Genomic DNA, 12,033 nt, shown 5'->3' on the forward strand with positions numbered 1-12,033 from the left:
TAGCAGAGGCCAGGTACCAGGGTTCACACTTGTAATCCTAGCTACTTGGGAGGCTGAGGCAGGAGGCTTGTAAGTTTTGAGGCCGCACTGAGCAATTTAGAAAGACCCTTCTCAAAATAAAAAGTAAAAAGGGCAGGGATATAGCTCAGTGGTAGGGTACTCCGGATATCATCCCCGGTACCACAAAATAAATAAACAATTAAAGAATCCAGAAGAGCAGAGTTTGTAGCCACTGGTCCAGAGCAGGACACGCCCTCTTTCTTTGGTGCCCAAAGATGAAAGAGGGAAACCTTGTCATTGCAGCCAGCTCTTGTTTGAGCAGTCTCTTCTTTCAAGTCCCCCATTCCCTTCTGCTTCTCACATGTCCCTTTATCATCTCCCAGGTCCTTGCAGAATGGAAACAAAAACTGGATGAGAGTCAAGCTGAGCTGGAAGCTGCTCAGAAAGAGTCCAGGTCACTTAGTACTGAAATCTTCAAGATGAGGAATGCTTATGAAGAGGTGGTGGATCAGTTAGAGACGATGAAGCGGGAGAACAAAAATCTGCAAGGTGAGCTCTCTTGGGGCCCCAACCATGTAATATTTCTCCTTCTCCTCTTGCCATCCCTTTCCCTCATTTGCCCACAGCCTGCTCCTTCCCACTGCCCTACAAAATCCTCTCCCATCATGCATCACATTTGCTCAGGCAGCCCCAGGGCTCGGATCCTATGCCTTATATTAAGGCATAGGAACAGCTAAGTCTTATTTTAAGAACTAAAGGCACAGTGGGTTACTATGTCCACTGTTTTTTAGAGAACAAGACCCTTCAGGGATTCTTAGTGGCTTTGCATCTTTGAGCATGTCACTAAAGCTGTTCGGACCTCAGACTTTTGCCCTAAAAAATTAGAAGACCAGATCCAGTGCTTTCTAAAGCCTCTGCCAGCTTATGCATTTTCTGGCTCTCTCTGTGATCCTCTTGCATTCTTTGTAAAGTTTAGGATTTATAAAGTGTTCTATCCTTCTCGCTCATTCCTCTGCATAGTTCAGGTGAGACAACACATCTGGGTCTTACCAACACCTCATCTGAATGACTTCCGTGTATTCTCTCCTATATAAATGTCATGAGTGAGCTGCCAACCCCTAAATTGCCTGGCAAATGCCTATGCTATAAGCTGGAGCCTGTTGAAACAGCCTAAATCAAGCCTGTCCTTTGCAGAAGAGATTTCTGACTTAACCGAGCAGATTGCAGAAACTGGCAAGAACCTTCAGGAAGTGGAAAAGACCAAGAAGCAAGTGGAGCAGGAAAAGTCCGATCTCCAGGCTGCCTTGGAAGAGGTGGAGGCAAGTGGCTTGTCTGGGATAGGACACTGGGAAGTTCAGGAAAACAGGAAACTGAAAGGATGCCCTTGTCCACCCATAGAGGCACCTTCCTGCCAGGAGGCTTAGAGTCTCCATTGGGAAGAACCTTCAGCCATCCCTGCTGCTGAAAAGCTAAGCTCTGCTGCATTGTCTCCCGAGAACCCTCTCTAGCACATGTCCTCTTTGGAAAGTAAATGTGTTCATTGTGTCCTCAATATCTTTCCCCCCCAAGAAGAAAAAAATAAAAATCAATCAGCAAACATTCTGAAATCCAGCTCAGAATCCCTCAGTTTTATGTTTAACATAGGGTCATGCACAAAATCCTGTATAATCAAAATAGACCCAGATGTAAAGTTCAAATTTATGAGCCCTGGATCCATAATAATGATTAATATGTTTATAATTTATTATGGGCCAGACACAGTTGTAAGCCCTTTACATATGTAATTTATTTAAGTCTCATAACAACAGACCTTTGTGTATGTATGTACACATGTATACATAATGTACATATGTACATTAAACATGTGTGCATACATATACATGTATACATATAGTATGTATTAGTGTATGTATGTTATTCTTATCCATTTTACAGATGCTACAAAGAGGGCATGTAAGCATCCCAAAGCCCTTCTAAATACCAGAGCAGGTCATGTACAGAGTGGGACAAATTGGTGATGATGTTTCTAGGAAAATTTGAACTAACACAGGATAACAGAAAAGCACTTTCCCTGCCATTGTAGAAAATACAATTAAATACAAAGGTTAGCTCTAAAAAAAAAAAAAAAAAAGGTTAGTTCTTGAAGTACAGATATTATTAAAACAGACACCCAACCATCAAATTTTTATCTGAATTACAATTATTATTAAAACAGATACCCATCATATTTTTTATTAATTCCAAAGGATGCTCAAGATATAAAGTGTTATCCCACCATCAGGGATAATCGGGAGCAAGTCAAATACTCAAACCTCTGAATATTGTTCCCTTCATCTGTGAAATGGGTATATAATATCCATTTTACTACACTAGGGATGAAAATGTCCATTCAAGAGGTGATGTCCACAGCTCTCCCAATTGCTCCTTTGCTCTCATCAGGGTTCCTTGGAACACGAGGAGAGCAAGATATTGCGCGTCCAGCTAGAGCTAAGCCAGGTAAAATCTGAGCTTGACCGCAAGGTCACTGAGAAGGATGAAGAAATTGAGCAGCTAAAAAGAAACAGCCAGCGGGCCGCAGAGGCCATGCAGAGCGTGCTGGACGCTGAAATCCGGAGCCGGAATGACGCCCTGAGGCTGAAGAAGAAGATGGAGGGCGACCTCAACGAAATGGAGATCCAGCTGGGCCATTCCAACCGCCAGGTGGCTGAGACCCAGAAACACTTGCGCACTGTCCAGGGCCAGCTCAAGGTGAGCACCGCCCATTCCCTCGCTCAGTCAGCTGCCCTGCGGCTCTGGCTTCACTCCTGGTTTCCCCTGTAGGATTCCCAGCTGCACTTGGATGATGCCTTAAGGAGCAATGAGGACCTCAAGGAGCAGCTAGCCATCGTGGAACGCAGGAATGGTCTCCTGCAGGAGGAGCTGGAGGAGATGAAGGTGGCCCTGGAGCAGACAGAGAGGACCCGCAGGTTGTCGGAACAGGAGCTGCTCGATGCCAGCGACCGAGTGCAGCTACTGCACTCCCAGGTGCGTCCTCCTTCGCTAGGCTCTAGGCCCACGGTGGTGAATGCAGGTAGGGCCTTCCGCAGGCCCAGGAATCTCGGTACTCCCTCCTCCAGCGTGCCTCCGCTCAAGGTTCACCATGAGCAGGTAGAACCCAGGCCCCTCTCCTCCCAGACGAGTGGTCAAGACAAACCCACTGCTGGGTAAACTTGGACTCTTGATTGACAGATTCCTGAGTTTTCTTTTATACAAAGATAAAGACACAAGGTCATGCATGTTGAAGGGGAATCAGAACAAGCATGAATTATATTATTGCCTAAAGCCCCTGGAGAAGGCTTCACAGGGGAAGTACAGATTGAGTATCCCTTATCCAAAAGTACTTGGGACTAGATATGTTCTAATTTCAAATTGTTATGAATTTGGAAATATTTGCACACACATAAAGAGATATATTGGGGATGGGGCCCAAATCTAAACATGAAACTCATTTGTTTTATATTCACTGCATACACATAGCCTGAAGGAAATTCTATAGAATGTTTAGGGTGCCTGAGTTTTGACAATGACCTATCACATAAGGTTAAGTGTGGAATTTTCCACTGGTTGTAAGAAGGTTTTGAGTTTCAGATCCTTTTCAGATTTCAGACATTTGGATTAGAATGCTTAGCCTATGCCATTTAAGCTGAAACCCGAGAATATTAGGATTTTCTTTCAAAAATAACTATTTTTATTTTTTAAGGAAATTTTTAAGAAGTTGTTTGTGTTATAAAATAGAAAATATTAGCAAATGCAGAGAAGAAAAAAAATCAACCATACTGTTAACATTTCAGAGTTTCTTATTCTTAGGCCCTTGTGAATTACATAAACACATTTTTTTTTATAAAACTGGGTTCAATCTTTAGTAACCTATTGCTTTCATTTAATAATGTGTCATGAACTTATTTCTACCTCTTTAAATCATCTATGATATGATTTTCATTGGCTGGAAAACAGGCTACTATAGTGGTATATTATGGCACTTTAATCAATCCTCTATGGTTGGTTAATTTAGATTGTTCCCAATAAAATTTTTACTATTAGAAAGACCATTGTAATATATGTGCTCCTAACTAAATTTTCACATACATCTACTATTACTATTGTCTTGATATTTCCAGATGTAAATAAATTTCTGGAAGTAAAATTTCAGGGTCAAAACAATAAAGATATTCATAATACATTGTAAAATGTTCCTTAACAAGGTTGTCTCAATTTTTCTTCCAATTGGAAACTATGTGAGGGCTCTTTCCTACAAATTCTCAAAGTCCCTAACTATTATTTCTTAAATCTTCATCAGTTTTATTGTTGAAAAATACTTCATTGGGATTTTTAGTATTTATTACTAGTGATGTGAATCACTTCATCATTTTGTTGTGTGTCATATTTCTTCTTGTGTTTTTGCTACTTGTATTCCTTGCCACTTTTATTGATTTGTCTTATTTATATCATAAGGAAAAGAATATTTTCCCATAATATATGTTGCAAATATTTTTTAGTTTGTCATTTTCCTTTCAATTCTATGTATGGTATATTTTGATTATTAGAATTACTTTTCATGTGATGTAGTTATATCATCAATAATTTCCTTGTTCCAATGCCTTTTATTGAATAATCTATCCTTAAATATTCAAAATCCCACCTTTATCATTAACCAATTTTTTTGATGTTCAGTTTTGGATCTGTTTCAGGACTTTCTGTTCTGGTGAGGATGATACAGTATTTAACAGACCACCCATGTGAAAAACAAGCAATGGAACATAATTGTACATATTACATATTACTTACTATCCCACCCTTTCCCTTGTTTCAAGTGCTCAAATAAAATGATCACCTCTGATATCTAATTTTTCTTATAGAACACAAGTCTGATAAATACCAAGAAAAAACTGGAGGCTGACTTGGCTCAGTGCCAGGCAGAGGTGGAGAACTCCATCCAGGAGTCTAGGAATGCAGAAGAGAAGGCCAAGAAGGCCATCACAGATGTAAGCACTGTTCTCTATTCAGATGCTGTTTGAAATTGAGAAAGAGGGCTTCCAAGCCAGGGCATGGCAAGTAGGTTTCATCTCCTTATGAGTGCAGGTAGTGGTGGCTTCCTGGAGTGATATCATGTGAGGTGGAGTCATTAAAGAGGCAAAGTGGACCATGATAACTGGTCCAAGGAAGGCAGGGGGCATTCAATATGATGCACAAGACCAGCTTTAACAGCATCATCCATATGCTCTGGGTAGGGATGGGTGGATTGTTCACTGATATGTCCCATGAACTTGACCAGGCCGCCATGATGGCTGAGGAGCTGAAGAAGGAGCAGGACACCAGCGCCCACCTGGAGCGGATGAAGAAGAACCTGGAGCAGACGGTGAAGGATCTGCAGCACCGCCTGGATGAGGCTGAGCAGCTGGCACTGAAGGGCGGCAAGAAGCAGATCCAGAAACTGGAGGCCAGGGTAGGGTGGTTTTAGAGGACTCTGACTCTTGAAGTGACATCCAGTTTAGCTGCCCCAAGCAAAATCATGATCCAGAAATTTATCTGGTAGGAAAGTGACTGCTGATAGACTGCAAAGGTAGCCTCAGAACTACTTGTAAAACTCCCTGGGAGTCAAATCTCCACCTATTCTCTCCGACCTGTCGCTGCACCCCAACACACACAAATCCATTTTGATATGCTGATGCCTTGGTATCTGTAGTGGGATAGTGTCTTTTAATATTCATTTTCTGTTTTTCATGTAGATTCATATCTACACATATAAGTGAGAAAAATAAACTTTATAATCATAAAAATACACATTTTATTATAATTTACATTTTGGACTGATATTCATTTTGATAAATGATGGTCCATCCTACATAAAATCTGTAGTCTCCCACTCTCAGGTCTCATTCTCTTCCCAGCATTTCTAGTCTCTAAATGTAGTCTGTGATTCTGGTGTATTTCCCACTCCGTCCCAAAAGGAAAGCAATTGGTACTTCTTCTAAGTTAGTGCACCAGAAAAGATTAACCCCCCCAACACTGGAAGTCCTGTCTATTCTCTATCTGGAAGCTTCTTTTATATTTGTTTTGTTTCTTTGTTGACTGTTCTCTTCATTTCCTGTACCCTTGATTTTCTCCTTAGACCTGTGATGGTTTATTTTAATCTTTTTTTTTTTTTTAATGGGCAATTGACATTTTAGAGAAGGGCTATGAGGAGGAAGTTAGAAGGAGGTTGTTAGAAGGTCTCTGTTGTCCCAGGGAGACCAGAAATGAAAGAGTGGGAGGGAAAGAGGATGAGGAGGAGAGAAAGAGGATGAGGAGGAGGAAAAGAGAAGGAAACAACTTTTCCTAGCAGGAAAGATCATCTTTCTTTATACCAATCTCCCTAGATATGGTCACCAGGCACACAGTTTATGTAAATATGAAAGGATTTTTTAAAAATTTTTGCTAAAAACAACAAGGTCATAGACAAAAGTAAACACCAGGGAATTTAGAACTTCCCCTCAAATTCCTTAAGTGTTTACTTGCAATTATTCCCAGTCCTATTCCATTAAAAGGAGCTTAGGCTTACCCTTCTCATGCATCCCTCCCATGAGGGAAGGATTAGGACCCTGTTGCCCCCTGTGGTTCTGTGATTTCTGGGTTGGTTGAGGGTCCTAGGCCACCCTCTCCCTGGTGTTGTGAGGCACATTGTCCTCCAATCCCAGCTGTCCCATCAACTGAGTTCCATAAACCATGCAAAGACCTACAGAGCAATTTCAAGGGAAAAAATGTTTTGCAAAGCCTGATGGAAGACAATTCCCAGGGTCCATGAAGTAGAGGGTGTGGGGATCTTTTTGGAATGGTTCCCAGAGTAAGCAGATTCCACTGGGAACTTTCCAAGTTGATCCAGCAAGTCTCCAAGTCCAGAGTTGCCTCCTCTGCAGCCACCGGGATATATCCCCAGTTGGATCTTGCTGGGTGGTGTCATTGGAATCACAGTTGGGGAACTGAGTTCTCCGTGATTGCCTCTCCCTTCAAGACTCAGAAAAGGCAGAAGCAATTGTGACATGAACAATACCTGTGCAGTACTTTAGCCCTCTAAAAGTACTTTCACATACTTTATCTAGTTTTATCCCTACATTTGAGGTAGACTGGGCTGGAAGGATCATTTCCATCCTAAGTGATGATCATCAGACTCCATGATGGCAACTGAATTGCTCTGGGTCCATCAACTGGACCTGGAGTCTGAACATACCTTTTACTTCCCCTTGGCTTCTACTTCCTTACTTCATCAGGCTCATGACCACCTTAAGTGGTCATGCAGTTTCACCTATGGAGTCAAGTTGAAGCTGAAGTCCAACCTGTGCTGCCTTGCCAAACTGTAGGAATCCAGAGGAAGGAGCATCTTTGCCAATCCTAACCCAGCTGCCAAGCTCTGTGCACCTGTGCTGTCTCTGCCCAAAGAAGACATCTTGTTCTAAATTACACAAAGCCACTGATGGTCTAGTGGTATCCCAGTGAATAAAAATGGCTCCCACGTCCTAGGAAGAGACATCTTTGCAAAATATAATTAGGGAGTCCTGAGTTCATCCTAAAGTGACTGGCATGTGAGTCTGTGAAAGAAGGCTGGGAGCTCTGACTTCACTTCTGCGTTCTCTTCATCCTTCCCAGGTGCGGGAGTTGGAAAGCGAGCTGGATTCCGAGCAGAAGCGGGGTGCCGAAGCTCTGAAGGGGGCCCACAAATACGAGCGCAAAGTCAAGGAGATGACTTACCAGGTGGAGTCTCAAAAACCTCCGTGAATGCTGCATGGACCAGACCCCATAAATAGGAGCCATGGACTAGACCCCATAAATAGGAGCTATAGGTTTGTGGGACCCTGTCACAGATACCCTGTTTGCAGGCTGAGGAGGACCGCAAGAATATCCTCCGACTCCAGGACCTGGTGGACAAGCTGCAGTCCAAAGTGAAGTCTTACAAGAGGCAGGCGGAGGAGGCGGTGAGTATAGGAGATCCCCAGGAGCACCCACACACCTGGCTGCGTGCCCCCACAAATCCTGAGTGGGAACAGGTGCTTGTTTAGTATCAGCTGCAGAGGGTCTGTCCTGAGTTTGCATTGGCAAGTATAAACCCAGAGACACCTGTTCTCCTCACTCCCCTGGTTTTCACTAAACAAACCTCCACCTCATCACCTCTGTGCCTTTTACCTCCATCCCCTTCATTTGACACAGTCACCGCCATCCCCCACATTCAACCCTCACCCACCTCACTCCATCCCACCCCATTCTGACTTACTCTATCCATTGTGGACATCTTAGCCCACCTTGCTGGCTTTGTATCACCCCAACTCTCCCTAACCACCCCACCTGCCACCCCTCCACCTTCCCTGAGACACCTCATCTTAATGCACACCATCACCACACCCTACTCTCCCTTGTCCCCACCTCCTCCACCCTTCTCATCCTCCTCCACTCCCAGCACTCCCTTCCATCCCTGTGGATCTGGCCCTTGATCAAAGAGGTGAAACCAACAGGGAAGAAATAGGATGGGTTGAACCCAGTGTTTTCCAAAGTATCTTCTGGGACATTAGGTCTGAGGGATGTGAGTGGCAGGAAGCAAGGACCAGGAGGAGGAATAGCTTTTTCTTTTATAGAAATAGCCCCTGGGACACTCTGGGTTAAATAAAGTTAAACTGGTTGCTTTACTTCAAGAGTTTCTCAGATTTTGTAAGTAATATGTGATTAACTCCCTACAGTGGAAGAGGCATTCTATCATGTAGCATTTCCTACACTTAATTGACTTTGGAATTTTCTTATTGCATGCAGAGCCTCTCTCCAGAAGAGTGTCATGAGGAATAGAATTTAGAGGCCCCTTCCCTAGACAAATGTCTAAGTCGATGACTTCTCCCATTGCTCTTTTTCTTCCCTGCCTAGAAGCCTGGTCAGTTCTATCCTCACCTCAAAAAAGCATATTTTAGTTGGTTAAATTGAGGGAGAGATCATACACATTGAATTAGTGCAATCCCACCAAGATTGGTCAGGCTGGAGGGGTGCCCAAGAGACCACTTAAGCCAGGAACCCTTAGATAACCCTCAAATAGACCCCTACCATGCTCTGGCCCCAGACACATGGTACTGGGCAGAGGATAGGACAAAGGGGACCTAGGCCATTGGTCTCTGGGACCTTCTGGTGCTTTATGAGAACTTTAGACTTGTGTCTCCTGCAAAAATCTCTATGGGTGAGATAGCATAGAGAAGGGGTTCAGGGTCACATGGGTGGGGCCTGGAGGGACAGCAGCACCTGCAAGGTCAGCCCAGTGTACATAGCCATAAACCGGGAGCTTTGTCCTCATGCTCTGGAGAACTCAGCCTGCCTTTCCTCCCTGCTATCAGGTAATCCCAGCTCACAACCTCCTGGTCCTCCAGCTCCCTAGAGCCACGGAGTCATACTGAGAGGCTTCACAGCCTCATGCCTCCATCTTCCCTTTAGGAGGAGCAAGCCAACACACAGCTGTCCAGGTGCCGGAGGGTCCAGCATGAGCTGGAGGAGGCTGAGGAGAGGGCAGACATCGCTGAGTCCCAAGTCAACAAGCTGAGAGCCAAGAGTCGTGACGTGGGGGGGCAGGTAAGAGCAGACACCTGAGACACAGGGGACAAACAGAACACCCAGGGACAGCTTGGAGGATGCCTGTGGGTCCCCTCATCCCTGCTGCTCATGCACTCACAGATGCTACTATTTTAGCAAAGACTCCCACATCCCAGGCTCCTGGAGAATGAGCAGGAGGCACAAGGGGACAGACATGTTATCCCTGTCTCTGCCTGTCACTAGAGATGCTGTCCAAGAAGGCTCTCGCTTTTCAAGGACTTGTCCTGTCTCCAGTAGCTTGACTGGTTTGTTTTTCACAATGTGCCAAGGGAGACAAAGCCATATCTTAATGCCCTTTTTCTGAAGTTCCAGCCTTTCCATCTGCTCCACCTGAAGGCATTGCTCAGCCTCCCAGTGAGTTTGACTCATTTCCTGTGTACATTTTTTTTCTTCTACAGAAGATGGAAGAATGAGGCCCTCCTGAGGCTCGTTGCCATGGGACACCTCTGGGAGAATGGAGGGAAAATGCATGAGAAATAAATTCTCCTGAATACTTGAATCGTTGGCTCTGCCGTGTTTGTTATCATGAATTCATAATTTTTGCAAATTCAGTTTTCCATTTTCTCCTTCAATTTATAGATAGGGACACTGGAGTTCATTCCTCTTCTGTGGGCTGATTTTTAGATACTTGCCTGCTCTACTGTAAATACTGAGAAAGTAAGGGATGTGAAAGTAGAGCTTCCTTGATCCGAGTAAAAAAGGTGAAAATCTACCCCACTGCCAGGTAAATCACCAACTTTCATAAACATTTCAAAATAAAGACTTAGCTAGGGGTGTAGCGCAGTGTTAGAGCACTAGCCTGGCATGTGTGATACCCCGGTTTTTATCTCCAGCCCACAAAAAATTAATGATTAATAAATAAATAAATATGAAGACTCTATCACCCCTATTAGAATTGCTACTACCAGAAAGAGAAAAAAGTAACAACAAAGGACAAGAGATAATAAGGACACAGAGATAAGGAACAACAAAAGACAAAAGATAATGATATGGATGTAGAGGAAAGGGAATCCTACGCACTGATGATGAGATCATAAACTGGTACAGCCATCATGCAGGACAGCTTGGAGCTGGGAGCAAGGGCACACGCCTAGAGTTGCAGTGACACAGGAGGCTGAGGCAGCATCATAAGCTGCAGACCAGCCTTAACAACCTAGTGAAACCCTGCCTCAAACAGTCAAAAGTTGCTCAGTGGTAAAGCATCCTGGGTTCAACTCCCAATAGAAAGTGAGAGAGAGAGAACAAGCAAGTAAGCACAGCATTTCCTCAAAATCCAGCAATCTTACTTCTAGGTAGATATCCAAGGATAATAAAATCCAGATCTTGAAGAGGTATCTGCACGTCCATGTTCATTGTAGCATTATTCACAATAGTCAAGATATGGAAATAACCTAAGTGTCCATTGATGGATAAGGAAAATATGGTGTATACGCACACAATAGAATACTATTCAGTCTTTTTACCAAAGGAAATTCTGCTATTCATGACAACATGGATGAACTTGGAGGACAGTTAGCTAAGTCAGGTATAGAAGATCAAATACAGCATGATCTCACTTACATGTGGAATCTAGAATAGTCAAACTCATACAAGCAGAATGGATGGTGGTTACCAGGGGCTAGGAGTTGGGGAAAACTGGAAAATGTTGAGTAAAGGGTATAAAGTTTCAGTTATGCAAGATGAATAATTTCTGGAGACTTAATGTACACCCTGGCAATTATAGTTGATGTATATACATGAGGTCCTGGGTTCACCTTAAATATATATATATCATTTCTATTTGTAAATATACCTCAGTAAATATGAAAAAAATGCTTAGAGAAAGGAAGGAAGGGCTGTTTCAAATAACTACAGAACATTTTTTTTTCCAGGAACTCATAGTTCTCACAAATCCAATTTTCCATTTTCTACCTAAATTTACAGATTGGGACACTAGGGTCCATTAGGTTAAGGGTGCTAACTATAATTGTCCAGGACAGAGCAAAAACTAGGCCTGGAAATCCCAGATTCCTAGGCCAGTGCTCTTGTGCTAAACAACTCTGCTTTTCCATCCCATTACTGTTAGGGGCTGTGTTATACAAGTCTTTCATGCCCACCACAGTTCCCCCTAACGTCTGAGCTGGTAATAGTCACTGTTGAACTCATTCACTTCCAGAAATAATGGAAAAAATGGACAGGGCCCTTGAGACCACCCTACTCCTGCTTCTGGCTAGGGTAACTTCGCAGGGCCAAAAGAGGAAACAGGCAGCTGGGCCCGGAGAACCATTAACTTTCAAAGTTCAGGGTGAGGCTGGGCCCAGAAGCCATCCTCCCTTCCCAACAAAACAGAAGCTTCTGTTATTTTCAGTTCTCTCTCTCTTAGATCCTAAAGATCCTGCTGATCCTGATTATGCTGATTTGCTG

At 43.5% G+C, this 12,033-nt stretch overlaps 1 protein-coding gene across 1 annotated transcript in view; it reads left to right on the plus strand.

Moving 5' to 3' along the window:
• The window catches only part of Myh13 (myosin heavy chain 13), a 52,494-nt gene extending 42,424 nt beyond the window's left edge, over positions 1 to 10,070 (plus strand). Inside the window, exons 31-40 of the mRNA XM_047547234.1 lie at positions 384 to 549; positions 1,195 to 1,319; positions 2,440 to 2,748; positions 2,821 to 3,024; positions 4,896 to 5,021; positions 5,312 to 5,482; positions 7,660 to 7,764; positions 7,890 to 7,985; positions 9,475 to 9,609; positions 10,029 to 10,070. Coding sequence (XP_047403190.1) covers positions 384 to 549; positions 1,195 to 1,319; positions 2,440 to 2,748; positions 2,821 to 3,024; positions 4,896 to 5,021; positions 5,312 to 5,482; positions 7,660 to 7,764; positions 7,890 to 7,985; positions 9,475 to 9,609; positions 10,029 to 10,043 — 1,452 coding nt within the window. The 3' untranslated portion in view covers positions 10,044 to 10,070. The remainder of the gene's footprint in view (positions 1 to 383; positions 550 to 1,194; positions 1,320 to 2,439; positions 2,749 to 2,820; positions 3,025 to 4,895; positions 5,022 to 5,311; positions 5,483 to 7,659; positions 7,765 to 7,889; positions 7,986 to 9,474; positions 9,610 to 10,028) is intronic.
• Positions 10,071 to 12,033: the final 1,963 nt, after the last annotated feature.

Source organism: Sciurus carolinensis, chromosome 3 (genome assembly GCF_902686445.1).
Source record: "Sciurus carolinensis chromosome 3, mSciCar1.2, whole genome shotgun sequence".
Taxonomy (NCBI): Eukaryota; Metazoa; Chordata; class Mammalia; order Rodentia; family Sciuridae; genus Sciurus; species Sciurus carolinensis.